This window comes from Eriocheir sinensis, chromosome 29, assembly GCF_024679095.1.
Source record: "Eriocheir sinensis breed Jianghai 21 chromosome 29, ASM2467909v1, whole genome shotgun sequence".
Lineage (NCBI taxonomy): Eukaryota > Metazoa > Arthropoda > Malacostraca > Decapoda > Varunidae > Eriocheir > Eriocheir sinensis.
The window spans coordinates 11,706,381-11,721,381 of NC_066537.1; the positions used below are offsets into that span (position 1 = coordinate 11,706,381).

A 15,001-nucleotide genomic window follows, 5' to 3' on the forward strand; every position below is an offset into this window, starting at 1 on the left:
ACATTGTTGAATAGAAGATCCATGTATACCCAAGAAGCAGAAGAAGTAGGCGAAGCAAAAGAACAACAAAAAACAAGAACAAGAGAAGAAGAAGAGGTAGAAGAAGAAAAAGAAGAAGAGGAAGAGGAGGTCCGTACCATACACACTGTTGTCAAGGATAAAACAAATCCTGATATACACAGAAATCTCTAGACCTAAAAGAATTTCCAGACATTTCAGTGGCAAAACTCCAGATAAACGAGGAACCGGCATCTGGCAACACTGTGAGAGGGAGAGAGAAAGAGAGAGAGAGAGAGTGAGGGGCAGCCTGTGAGTCCGTTGAGAAATTCCTTTTACTCGGTAGTGTGTCGAGGCTGTGACAGGCAATCCAGCGTGGCCATGGCGGGTTAGGAGTGTCTCTGGCCCTCACACGGACGCGTTCCTCCTGTCAGTGACCATCAGCGGGGCAACGGCGAGGGGAGACTGACCCATTCTTCTCCCTCACCTCGGATCTCTCGTGGCCCTAAGAAGGCAAACCCATCAACCCACTGAATATTCCCTCATAAGCCTTGAAAATGGGGTATTGGGGTATAAAGCCGTGAAGATAATACCCACAGCCTGGAAACTCCACAATACCCATCTTCCCGTCACCCAAGTTACTTTCTTCATCTCGTGGGCAAAGAACATAAGCCTATCACTTCACTATAGGCCTTCAAAATGATGTGTTGGGGTATAGAACCGTGAAAATAGACGTGGAAATAATACCCAAGGCCTAAAACATACCCATCACCCAGTTACCTTTCCATCTCTCGTGGGCTAGAACACAACCCTGTCAACCCACAGTATTCCTGAATATTACCTCATAAGCCTTGAAAATGGAGCATCGGGGTATAAAGCCGTGAAAATAATACCCCCCTCCCCTAAAACTCTATACTCCCCATCTCCCTATTTCCTTTCCCCATCGTGGCCTTTGAAGAACCTGCCATCTCCACATACCCATTTTAGACGTACCTCATAGACCGTGAAAATAATGTGTTTGGGGTATTAAGACATCAAAATGCTACCCATCATCAATACCCCTTAAGACCCATCTCGTGGGCTCTGAAAATCAAACCCAAGAACGGTACTCACACCAAATTTAGGCCTGAAAATCACATCCATAGGCCTAGGGAGTGATGCGAGGAGGGTGAGAACAAGATATTAACACTACCCACCGCCCAGTGTGCCTATTTAGGTGGACTTATGGATGAAATTGCAGTGTGGGTTGAGCGCTGTCATGTGATGTGGCTGTGATAGTGAAGGATACACTTACACGAGGCCTCAGGATTGTTCAAGAGAGGTGAGTGTGACTAGAGAGGTAGTGTAGTGGTGGTGACTAGTGGTTGTGGTAGAGGAGTGGTGGTGCTTCTCTCCTCCTCCTCCTCCTCTTCCTTTGGCCTCATCTCACCCCCCTGCTGAGGATGCCTTAGGATGCCACGTGAAGCTCAGATGAAGGTCGCACCGTTTTCGTCAGCAAAAATGGTAAAGGAAGAGCCGTGGATTGTGCTTTTTGTCCTCGTCTGCTAACCTGAATTTATCCATTTTCTCACCCACTCACCCGTTTTACCATAGTGCCCCCTGGATTTGTGGTTAAATTCAGTGTGGGGTTAGTATTTTGGGTTTGGTATGTTGCAGAATCACCCATAAAGTCCTTTCACGGTTAAAAATTCTTCCTCACACTTACCACAAATAAGATAAGAGAGTCCCTTCACACTCTGAGATTCTTTGTTGCACTTTCTACAAACAAATTGAGTCCTATAATTAAGACTTCATTCATTTTTTACAGTAACACGAATCCTTTCCCACCTAAAATTTGTCTCGCACTTACTACAAATGAATTAAAACGGTCCTTTCACTCCTGAAGCTTCTATAACATGCCTTGCACTTTCTACAAATAACAGTCCTTTCTCTTGCTCTTTCTGCAAATAATATGCGAGTCCTTTCACACTTAGAAATTCTTCCTCGCACTTTCCGTGAATAAGACAAGAGAATCCTTTCACATTTAACTTCTGCATTGCACTTTTTAGAAACACTTATTGTTTGCGGCTTGACATGGTTCTGACTCACCTATTAAATCCTTTCATACGTAAATTTGTGCCTCATTGAAATAGGTAATTCTGGATATACACCTTGTTAGTTTGATAGAGGCTCTTCTCTCTCATCCTCGTTATTTGTGGCAGGTTTCATAATTCTTTTCTATCTTAACACTTTTTTCAGAACAAATGAATCCAATACATTTTCCCCCCTTTCCTCTTTTCCTCTCATTTGTGGGTAAGCATTTGATAGGGTCTCTTCTTTTTTGTTTTCCTTATTTATGCCTGAAACTTTTCCATTGTATACTTTCTTTTAATTTTCAAACGCTAGTACTCTCATCTCACTTTTTATATACACTTGTCATTAGTACATTTACCTATTTATTTCATAATTTTGAGCTTTGTAAATTGGTATGATACTTTTCCTCCTCCTACATTTTCTCTCATATCCAAACACCAAGTCGATCACATCACTTTTTTAAATATACACACACACACCATTAAGTGCAGTTTTCTTGATGCTAATGTTTAATAATTGAACAAGCTAAAGTGTCATTTGAATACTTATTTGAGGACCACATGTGTTCAAGCAGAGGTTAATGACCCTCCCCTCCAACACCTGGTTGAAGCCCTAGCAACAGCATAGACTTGTGCAGTTTCCTTTTATATTCCTTTCAGTTTGCAATCTTTCTACCATAGGACTCATAGTTAGGTGAGCATGGGAAGACTGTTTATCTGAGTGATTCATTATCTTAGTGATTGTAATAAGTCTAGGTAGCTAATTGCTCTTCAGGTCATGTGTTCTCTCATTTCTATTCTCTCTCTCCTCAAAGTTGTCATAATAATTTATAAAGGTATTATCACAAGAATATCTGTTTCCTTCCTAGTCTTAAAGAAAAAAAAATCCATACATACATATTTTTATATTTTTAATCTGTCTAATTTTCTTTATGTTTTCAATGTAGAATTTTAATTAATAGTTGGAGTAAGCACCAAAAGAGGGTGTTTGTCTGCTTGCTTGTCTCCATATATATATACAATCACATTTCTTTTTTCTATTACTTGATCATTCTCTCATACATGCCATCCATACACACTTAGTCCTCACACACTAAATTACAAGAAAACATTGAGTAAGTCAAATACTGTGAGAGGATTTTATGGGTGAACATTATATATTGTTTATTTTAACCTCGTTGGAAGTTACCATGCCTAACAAATCATCTGAGTAACCAGTGTGTGTATTTATTACCTGGTTGTGATCATTTGTCAGACTTACCTGGCGAGTGTATCATCTCATTCCAACAAGTTATCGCATTTCACTAACCACCAACATACCTGGGAAATTCACGTGACCGTTTACAGCTCACAAGCATGAACACCTTGCAGTCGTTAAAATGTGGTTTGTGTAATTTGGCGTTTTGCGTCAAGGTAAATTACACACTTGAAAACAATTAACGAAAGTCTTAACACTTCATTAACACATAACCTTACTGTATATACATGTGGGTAGATTTACAGAACTTCACTAAAATGTCATGATTTTGTGCATATGGCAGTGTATTTCCATGTATTTTGGTGTATTTTGCATTTTGACTTTTTTTCAAGTTCCCCCTACAAAAAAAAAAAGTGTGGATAATTTAACAAGACTTTCAACACCACAAACTCCTAATTATCTGTACACATATGGATAAATTTAGGTTAGAATTTGGTTATACTCGTTTCTTTTTTTTATTTTTATTTATTTATTTATTTCTTTTTTTGTGTGTGTAATATATTGACTTACCGTATGACCTTTTTTTGTGCGATCTGTGTGTATGCTTCGCCTGGCATCCTGAAGTGACCTTTGCCCTTTGTCTGTGGTCAAAGTGTGTGTGGGGAGGGGGTGTAAGGGGAAACAGGGGAGGGGGGTCAAGTGAAGTTTCTGTTATTATGGAAGATACTAACATAACACTTTTTCTTTTTCTTTTTTTTTCTTTGTCATGTGATACAGGTCTATTTGTCTTCCTTAACTCCATTTCTTCTGTCCTTTTTTTCTTCCTTGAATGTGTTGTATCTTTCTTCCCACTTTATGTTTTACTTCTACACTCACTAGGTACAGGTCTTTTTTCTTTTTCTTTTTTTTTCTTTCCTGGTTTCATGACTATAAACAATGTTCGATATCCATTTGTGTGGGGAAGTGGTGTCTCGGTCTTTTATTTCTCATTTTTTCTTCTAATAATTTCTTTCCAGGTTTCATTTTCCACCTTCTTTCTAACATTTTAAACCGTGTGTAGTCTCCATCCATTTGGGCGAGTAGTGTCTTGGGTTTTCTTTTCTCTAATTTTTTTTCACTCCATTTTTTTTTCCATTTTTCCATTTCTTTTAACTGTAACATTCTTTAAACCATGCATTGTTTCTATCCATGTGGGCGAGTACTGTCTTGGATTTTCTTTATCGTAATGTTTTGGGTTTTCTTTGTACTTTATTTTTTTCACTTTTTTTTTCTGCTTCCTTGTATCCATAAAGCCATAAACCCTGCATAGTTTACGTCTGAGCGGGTGAGTACTGGTTGAGCATAGTGACACCTTGTACCGTGTGTCTTGCGTGTGTTGTCATGAACTGTTGTCCTTGTGGAGGTAAACAGTGGTGTGGCTATGCATAAACAGGTGTCAGGTTGATCCCATTAGTGCCAATCGCTGTATATGTATCATAGTATCTCGTCCCATCAGTCTTGTGTGATTTGTCGGAAACTTGTCCTTGATTAGTGGAGGGAAATGTTGCTGTGGCTATGCATAAGCAGTGGTCTGGTTGGTTTCATCAGTGCCTCTCACTGTTATGTATTGTGCCCTGTAACCTCATGCTGTATATACTTGCGTTACTCCAGAAATTCATGCAGTTGGGCTTCGTTTTAGGTTTCTCGTAGTCCCCCATTATTTCTTAAAGGGTTGTTTCTCTTTGCACGACCTCAACTTCCTCTTGTAGTCAGGAAGTCCGTAAATCCTGGTGCTGCCACCGAAACAAAAACTAACTTTATCTAATAAGTAACCTTGCTCCCCTTAAATCCTCTCCCTTCTCTTTGTTTAACATCCTTATTTTCCCTAATGGGGTTGGACGAGCTTTGAGTCTCTCCCACTCTTGACAATCATTTACTCTCCTCCCTGATGTTCATCCTCCCTTATATGGTAATGTACTGTAATTCCCCAACACCCAGGTAATGTACTCAATAGCCTAATAACATCCACTTCTTTGTTAATTTTTACTGTCACTGTTGGTGTGGTAAGGCACCCTCAGCGCACCCTTCACTAAGGTTGGTATTGTTAGACACTTTCGCTTCTCACATCATCTATTTCTAAAGGTCAAAGAGGGGGTCATTCGGGTTCTAATGAGTGTTTCTTTAGGTTCACGGTACAGAAGAAGGGTCAGACTACCATCAGAGTCATACAACTACTCTTGGAAATGCCCACAACTCCTACGAAAGCCTTGTCAAATATTTGTTCTTGGGTGGCGATTGTCTTGTAATACGACCCTAAGGCTGTATGTGTGGCTTGAGTTGCCTTCCTAACGTGACAATAGTTGAGGTGCCGTGACTTAGAGGACATGTTGAGGGAAAGTGACCCAGTTGTGCTTGATGGATGATCTTTGGCTGTGGTTGGGTGGCGTTGTGTAACCTTGCGTCTTGTTTGTGTTGTGTCTGTAGCACATGTCAGGGGGGATGTGTAGGCTGCTGTGGATTGGTTTAGGTAATACTGAGGCAAAGAAGGAGTGTTAATTAATCACAACATGTAGGCCACAGTGGAATGGAGTTTTTGGTGTTAATACATCTTATAAGTCTGTTTTCTCCTGTATTTCCTCCTTCCTACAATTTAAGTGCCAGAGCTTTTAAACATGAAGTTAGTATTTATTGTCATGTGGCTAGTTTGGCTCTTTAACCCGTCCGCTGCAATTGGCATGGATTTGGCTTTCACTGGTAGCCCGGTAACATTTACTCCCAGGTCTTTCTCTTCCTCTGTGGTGGTTAGTGGAGTGTTTCCCATATGGTGTTGGTATGCTGAATATCCCCTTCCAAGGTGCATGACTTTACATTTTTCTTCAGTGAATTGTAGCAGCCACTTTGTTGCATTCCTGTTGCTTGGTGATGTCTTCTTGTAGGAAATCTGCATCCAAGGGGTTAATTCCATATTGGGACGGAGTTAGTTAGAAGTGTTGGATTTTCAATTAAATCGACATAATACAAACAGTCGTAAAAAGGGATATAAAAAAATCACCAAACCAATTAACTTTTTGAAAAATGGGTAAAAAAAGAAGTCTATTTTCTACTGCATTTCCTCCTTCCAATTGCTTGAGGTCTTTCACAATGGGACTGTCAAGTTACCCTAGAAACTAAATTAGGTTATCGTCTAGGAGTGGAATGGAGTTTTTGTCGTAAATCCATACCAGTTTGTTTTCTGTCTATCCTCTTTCCTATAATTTGAGGTCTTTTGCAATGGGAGCATCAAATTACCCCTGAAACTAAGTTAGGTTATTATCTCTGTCTCCCTTGTCTCCCTGAGCTGTGTTAGGGGGGCAATTTTTATCATGTGAAAGATATGGTAGTCAGGCCATATTGTATCTTATCACTGGTAAGGAAGTTCACATTGGGCACAAGATGAAGCTGAGCAGTGTATGTGTATCTTAACCCCTTGACTGCGGATTTCCTACAAGAAGACATCACCAAGCTACAGGAATGAGACAAAAAGTGTCTGCTACAATTCAGTGAAGAAAAATGTAAAGTCCTGCACCTTGGGATGGGATGTCCAGCATACCAATACCACATGGGAAACACTCCACTATCCACCACATAAGCAGAGAAAGATCTGGGAGTATATGGCTGGTATTACAAGACACTGCCATATAACATCAGCTATTTCTAAAGGTCAAAAAGGGGATCAGTCGGGTTCTAATGCATGTTTCTTTAGGTTCACGGTACAGAAGAAGGGTCAGACTACCACCAGGGTCATAAAACTACCCCTGGAAATGCCCACAACTCATACGAAAGCCTTGTCAAATATGTGTTCTTGGGCGGCGGAATGTCTCATAATACGACCCTATGTAACCAGGCTACCAGTGAAGGAGAAATCCATGCCAATCGCAGCGGGCAGGTTAATCAGTGTTTTCCTCTGGGTGGTCTCCACAGTGCATAGGCCTCAGTGATAGGTGTAGATAGTGCAGGCTCGGGGAGATAAAGGAGAGGGTGCTCACCTTTACCTTGATTCTTGCCCAATAGCTGATGTACCTTATCCTGTTATCTTATCTCAGTGTTAAGGCCTGCAGTGCTTTTTTTTTTATTTATTTATTTATTTTTTTTACTAATTTTTGATTAGTTCTGTTTTTGCTTCTCCCATTGAGTAAAACATGCTCCCCTCCCCCCAAAAAAAAAGAAAAAAAAGAATGAATTTTTAGAGGTCTTAATACCATACTCCCTTCATGATCTTTCCTTACCTGCTCCTGTTAGCCATATTCCAAGCTCTCCCTTACGCATAGAAGTCAGTGCGTTACCAACTTAAAAAAACATCAGCAGCTTCTAATCTGTTTTATTCCTTGGTAGTATTCTTTTTTGCTAATTAGTTGATTAGTTTTGTGATTGCTGCTTTCATTGAGTAAAACATGTTCCTTCCCCCACTTAAAAAAAGGATAATGATCTACCTTCTCTACATGCCTCTGTCAACCATATTTCAATTTTTCCCTTACTAATACAACTCTCACTTTTTGGCCCCTCATTTTCTTATCTTTATAGGAGTAGCACCTAGTGAGCTTCTTTGTTATTTTGTTTTTTTGCCCTTGAACAGCTTCTAAATGATATATCTTATGCTGCAGTTGAATTCCACACACTTCATTTCGTCACGTTTTTCTTATCTCATTTGCACAATACCGTCATTAAAACCTTGAAAGTGAGTAGGCTAGACCTCAAAAAAGCAGCGGCTGTCTCTAAACCATGTTACGCCATAGTTGAATTCCACACACTTCATTTCGTCACGTTTTTCTGATCTCATTTGCACCATACCGTCATTAAAACCTTGAAAGTGAGTAGGCTGGACCTCAAAAAACACAACGGCAGTCTCTAAACCATTTTACGCCATAGGTGAAGTCCACACACTTCACCTCATCATGTTACTCTTATCTTATTTGTACCATACCGCCACTCTCCTTGAAAATGAGTGGGTTAGTTGTACCTGTGTATCCATTAACCTGGGAAAGTGGTTCATATTTTTTTTCTTCATCAGAGGACAAAAAAAGTTGACCATTCCTTTATGAGAAATTGCCACTCATTTATTTTTTATAGTTTAGCTTACTAGACTACCCTGCTTTTACCTTTTATTTTTATGAGTTAAGTATTGGCACAGGTAACTCTCGATTTACGCGAGTTTGGTTTACGCGTTCTTGAATTAACGCGGGGTCCAAAATCCAAATAAATGTTTAATATACAAGTTTTTTCACTTATACGCGATATTTTATGGAGTGACCACCAGATGTCTCACGCAACTGGACTCACACGGCGCCGCGGCCACACAGCTGAGCTCAGTTCTTCCCGCGTGCCACTTGTACAACAATACAGTACCCACGCTGCCGGTACTAGTACCGGTACTAACGGTACCAGCTATACGGTACGGTACCGGTACCAATACTAGCCAGTCGCTCATGGTGTCCCTCATTTCTTCCTCACACGAGTGAGGCTGAGACTGAGTGCCTGAGTGGATATCTCGGTGATATGGATATTCTCTCTCTCTCTCTCTCTCTCTCTCTCTCTCTCTCTCTCTCTCTCTCTCTCTCTCTCTCTCTCTCTCTCTCTCTCTCTCTCTCTCTCTCTCTCTCTCTCTCTCTCTCTCTCTCTCTCTCTCTCTCTTCCTTGAATATTTATTTTCTCTCAGCCTCTTTCCTTCCTTGTTTTACCAATTTTCCTCAGCCTTTTCCTTCCTGTTTTACCAATTTTCCTCAGCATTTTCTTTCCTGTTTGAGGAATACAATCTTATATTCTTTAGTCTCAGCCTTTTCCTTTTTATTTTACCAATTTTCCTCAGTCTTTTCCTTCCTTGTTTTACCAATTTTCCTCAGCCTTTTCCTTCCCTGTTTCACCAATTTTCCTCTGCCTTTTCCTTCCTTGTTTTACCAATTTTCCTCAGCCTTTTCCTTCCCTGTTTCACCAATTTTCCTCTGCTTTTTCCTTCCCTGTTTCACCAATTTTCCTCAGCCTTTTCCTTCCTTGTTTTACCAATTTGCCCCAGCCTTTTCCTTCCCTGTTTCACCAATTTTCCTCAGCCTTTTCCTTCCCTGTTTTGCCAATTTTCCTCAGCCTTTTCCTTTCCTATTTTACCAATTTTTCTCAGCCTTTTTCTTCCTTGTTTTACCAATTTTCCTCAGCCTTTTCCTTCGTGTTTTACCAATTTTCCTCAGCCTTTTCCTTCCTTGTTTTACCAATTTTCCTCAACCTTTTCCTTCCTTGTTTTATCAGTTTTCATCAGCTTTTTTCTTCCTTGTTTTAACCAATTTTCCTCAGCCTTTTCCTTCCTTGCTTTATCAATTTTCCTCAGCCATTTTCTTCCTTGTTTTAACCAGTTTTCCTCAGCCTTTTCCTTCATGTTTTACCAATTTTCCTCAGCCTTTTCCTTTTGTTTTACCATTTTCCTCAGCCTTTTCCTTTTGTTTTCCATTTTCCTCAGCCTTTTTCTTTCTTGTTTTACCAATTTTTCTCAGCCTTTTCCTTCCTTGTTTTACCAGTTTTCCTTTCTTATTTTACCAATTTTCCTCAGCCTTTTCCTTCCTATTTTACCAATTTTCCTCTGCTTTGTTCTTCCTTGTTTTACCAATTTTCCTCAGCCTTTTCCTTTCTGCAGCCTTTTTCTTCTTTGTTTTACCAATTTTCCTCACCCTTGTTCTTCCTTGTTTTACCAATTTTCCTCAGCCTTTTCCTTCCTTGTTTTACCAATTTTCCTCAGCCTTTTCCTTCCTTGTTTTACCAATTTTCCTCAGCCTTTTCCTTCCTTGTTTTACTAATTTTCCTCAGCCTTTTCCTTCAAGTATTACCAATTTTCCTCAGCCTTTTCCTTCCTTGTTTTACCAATTTTCCTCAGCCTTTTCCTTCCTTGTTTTACCAATTTTCCTCAGCCTTTTCCTTCAAGTTTTACCAATTTTCCTCAGCCTTTTCCTTCCTTGTTTTACCAATTTTCCTCAGCCTTTTCCTTCCTTGTTTTACCAATTTTCCTCAGCCTTTTCCTTCCTTGTTTTACCAATTTTCCTCAGCCTTATTCTTCCTTGTTTTACCAATTTTCCTCAGCCTTTTCCTTCCTTGTTTTACCAATTTTCCTCAGCCTTTTTCTCATGTTTTACCAATTTTTCTCAGCCTTTTCCTTCCTTGTTTTACCAATTTTCCTCAGCTTCTTCCTTTCTTGTTTTACCAATTTTCCTCAGCCTTTTCCTTCCTTGTTTTACCAATTTTCCTCAGCCTTTTTCTCATGTTTTACCAATTTTCCTCAGCCTTTTCCTTCCTTGTTTTACCAATTTTCCTCAGCCTTTTTCTCATGTTTTACCAATTTTCCTCAGCCTTTTCCTTTCTTGTTTTACCAATTTTCCTCAGCCTTTTCCTTCCTTGTTTTACCAATTTTCCTCAGCCTTTTTCTCATGTTTTACCAATTTTCCTCAGCCTTTTCCTTTCTTGTTTTACCAGTTTTCCTCAGCCTTTTCCTTCCTTGTTTTACCAATTTTCCTCAGCCTTTTTCTTCCCTGTTTTACCAATTTTCCTCAGCCTTTTCCTTCCTTGTTTTACCAATTTTCCTCAGCCTTTTCCTTTCTTGTTTTAACAATTTTCCTCAGCCTTTTCCTTCCTTGTTTTACCAATTTTCCTCAGCCTTTTTCTCATGTTTTACCAATTTTCCTCAGCCTTTTCCTTCACGTTTTACCAATTTTCCTCAGCCTTTTCCTTCATGTTTTACCAATTTTCCTCAGCCTTTTCCTTCATGTTTTACCAATTTTCCTCAGCCTTTTCCTTCCTTGTTTTACCAATTTTCCTCAGCCTTTTCCTTCTTGTTTTACCAATTTTCCTCCGCCTTTTCCTTCTTGTTTTACCAATTTTCCTCCGCCTTTTCCTTCTTGTTTTACCAATTTTCCTCAGCCTTTTCCTTCATGTTTTACCAGTTTTCCTCAGCTTTTTCCCTCCTTGTTTTACCAATTTTCCTCATCCTTTTCTTTTCTTGTTTCATCATTTCTCCGCTGCCTTTTCTCTCCTGTTGTACCAATTCTCCTCAGCATTTTTTTCTTTGTTGTTTTACCCTCCGATTTTAAGATTATGCTCGCGTCAGTAAGTGCTCGTTGCCTTTGACGTAAGCACGGCATGAATTGGCCTCGGGATAATGAAGCGGAATGCGTTAACTTGTGTGTGTAGAAAGTGCCGGAGGAATAAGGAGTGAATTAGCGAAAAATATAATTGTTTGTAATGGTCGAAGATTGAGAGCAGGAGGGGAGAGGAGCGAGAATCAATAGAAATGAAGTGAGGAAGTGAAATGTGTAGTAATGTGTTAAACTGTTCATGGGTGAGGGAGAGAGGCAAATGGAGGAAGAGAAGAAGGATAGGGGAGATTTATGAGAGAGAGAGAGAGAGAGAGAGAGAGAGAGAGAGAGAGAGAGAGAGAGAACCAAGATAATACAAGTCGGACCTTCCAAGTTTTGTTTGCGAGTATAATTTCCTTTGGGTTGAGATTTTTCGTCGTACATACGTACTTACCTGTGTATATAATAAAGTATGGATTAGGCTGTTTCCTTTGTATATATCTTTGCTTTCTTTTGGTTACATATAAATAGAAAAGTATGAGTAATTGACACACTTCTTAGTATAAACACTGGCCCACTTCTCACCCTGACACTATCTCCACTTTTTTTCTTTTTTTTACAACCAAGGAGACAGGTCAAGGGCACACAAAAAAAAGAAAACAATAATAAAAAAAAAGCCCGCTACTCGCTACCCAACTATATACAGTTACATTATTACATTTCCAGACATTAACAATACATTTCCTTACATTATTACATTTCCTTACATTATTACATTTCCAGACATTGACACTACATTTCCTTACATTATTACATTTCCGCACATTTCATTACGTTACCCTTCATAGTTGCAACAATACCATAAGCGCGACACGTTTTTTTTAATGTGTGGGGTATGTGTGTTTGGATATATATTGGTGACCGTTTCTCCGTGGTAAAGGTTCTTGGGTTGGCTTGTTTGTGTCGAGATGGCTGGAGCAGATTTTAGTGTATGCCTGTCTTCTGTCTTGTGGCTTGTCTTGTAGTGCATTCTATTTGTCAAGTCTCAGGTGTTTGGTGGGTGGTAAAGGTTCTTGGGTTGGTTTGTTTGTGTCGAGATGGCTGGAGCAGATTTTAGTGTATGCTTGTCTTGTGGTGCTTTCTATTTGTCAAGTCTCAGGTGTTTGGTGGATGGTGAAGACAGCTTATAGTGTCCTTACTGCTTTCTCTCTCTCTACCTGTTTTGTCTCATGGATACTATTACTCCAGTCTATTTGTCAGTCTTCTTTCTATTTTTTTATTTTTGATGATTTTTATTTATTTTATTCTATTTATTTCTCATCCCCTTTTCAGAGGATAACCTTAACCTTATGTGTAACACTTAATTTTCCTTTGTTTAATTTTATCTCGGCTGTTCGGTACCTGTCAAGTTGATTCAGAAGGAAGAAGGAAATTAATACAGGTAGACAGACAGACAGACAGCCTTTTATCATCCATTTCTTCACCATATACAAAACATATCAGTATTATTTTATTATTTTTTCCATTCTTCCTTTATTCATTATTTTATTAATTTATGTTTTTTTCAAAGCATTATACATATCTTAATTTTTCCAGACATTTTTCATATTTTCTACCCATTGATTATTTTGTCATCTTTCCATTTTATTTGAGTATCACTGTCTTTACTTGTGTACTTATGATATTTATATTTCATTTTGCTCTACATTTGCATCAGGCACGCACACAGACATCACTCTATCTGACATACAACACATTTTGTCAATATTATCACCAACCTCATTTTAGCAAGGAGGGTGATATTGCCTCTGTTGCTGTCCGTCTGTTTGTCTGTCCTATTTATTTATTTATTTTCTTCACATCCTTGATTCACAGATTAATTTGATTTTTTGTTCCATTCCCCTTACTCGTCTAATTCTTCTTTACATTTCAGGATGACACAGTAAATGCTCTTTCCTTTTCTTTCTGCTTTTCAGTTTTAGTTGCTTCTTAAACACAGCAAAAAACAAAAGACAAAAACAAAAGAAAGCAACAGCATTTTTTTTCAGGATATAGTGTCGTAATTCCCGTGGTTGGTTGGTGAGGTCTTGGTAAAGTTGATGAGGGTAAGATCATGAGAGGAGGAACTCTATAATTAAGCTTGTTAATTAAGAAGCTGAGGATCTTGTGGGAGGAATTTAACCCGGTAGCAGCGGGGATCATGTTTCTTAATGGTCCCTCTAAGCAAGAAAAATGAGAAAAAAATCATCACTCATGCAAACCATTTCATAATATATATCAAAGCATTTCTGATCAGTTTATGTATCATCTATTTTTGGGGGTTTATATCATGGCACAAATTTGGCCCGTCGCTGCTACACGGTAAAGCCACAAATTTGGACCGTCGCTGCTACCGGTTTAAAATGCAGCAAAAGTTCATTAATCTGAATATCAACTGTCCTATGCCAGTTAAGTTCAGCAGATTTTTCAAGACTGTCAGATGGATGCCTAACCTGCTATAAATACGTTTAATTTAATTTTAATTTCCTCCCCTCAAGAATTCCTATTATTGGGATTTTTAGACCAGCGGTGTTGATATTAACCAACTTTTATGGCATATCATGGTTTGTTTCTTTACATGTAGGAGAGAACAGAGTATTGCTAAGATCTAACAAGTGGTTGAATGCCTTTGTACAGTACCACATAATTACACAAGGTCAAAGAAGAGCTGAGAGAAAGTGTATTGGAATGGTTCCAAGGTTTTACTTAAGTGGTAGTGATAGGAAAGAATGATATTCATGTGCGAATATCTTGGAAGAGATGTCAGATGCCTAATTTAAGGTTAATGGTTTGTAAATGTAATGATATAAGAAAATTATAACCATGGATGAGTTTTTGTGAGATGTCAGATGCATAATAAGAGGCTCACGATATATGAATGTAAGAAGGAAATGATAACTACGTGTAAATGTTTTAGAAGATAAGTGAGATACATTATAAGAGGCCAATGAGTTGTGAATGCTTCAAAAGGGGACTAAAGATACAATAAAAAGACTAATGTTGTGTGAATGTTTTAGGGAAGGTATAGATGGTACCGGGTATGTATGCTGACCTGTATGCACCCTTTTAACGAGGGGCTCTTATTAACCTACTTCTACTTGGTGTGAAGGACTGTACGTATCGGTCCCTCATTATGTACAGTTCTGGCCCTTACATAGAAGTTAATCCCTCATTGATACTTGTAAAAGGAAAAAAATGGATAATCAGCTAAGGTGTAAAAATGAACACGAAATGAAGACACATTTTGTTACCGTATTCAATTTTTATCCCTCAGTTCAATTATCCATGGCAGTGATTTTCCTTTATAATTCATTGATAAGTAATAACTGGAGCTGTGCATACAGATTGGGGAACATACTAACAGACGGCAGTAGTAGGCATGTGTAGATGTGTATGCCAGGGTTCCCAGGAGCATGCCTCGTGTGTAACCTTACTTACCCACTCAGAGACATGGACGAGGCTTGGAGCACACCGTGGGAGTTTTCAGGCAGCGACGATGAGCTGCCTGAGTGGTGCATGGGGTACAGCCAGGTGGGACAGGAAGCCATGACCACTGAGGCATTCTGGTGGTGGATAGTAGTGTACATCCGAGCAGTGAATGAGTGGCTGGAGTGGCGTGGCATTGCGTAGCG

The 15,001-nt window shown here is 39.1% G+C and overlaps 1 protein-coding gene across 6 annotated transcripts in view; it reads left to right on the plus strand.

The window, feature by feature from the left end:
- The first annotated feature begins 264 nt into the window (after positions 1-264).
- The window catches only part of LOC127005049 (transcription factor CP2-like), an 86,849-nt gene continuing 72,112 nt past the window's right edge, over positions 265-15,001 (plus strand). For 4 of the 6 annotated variants that reach the window (XM_050873502.1, XM_050873505.1, XM_050873503.1 and 1 more), the window contains exon 1: positions 14,805-14,900. In XM_050873502.1, the coding sequence (XP_050729459.1) occupies positions 14,820-14,900 (81 nt within the window). In that variant the 5' untranslated portion in view covers positions 14,805-14,819. Of the gene's footprint in view, positions 1,501-14,804; positions 14,901-15,001 lie in introns of those variants that run through there. The other 2 variants (XM_050873504.1, XM_050873506.1) reach the window with 2 other exon arrangements.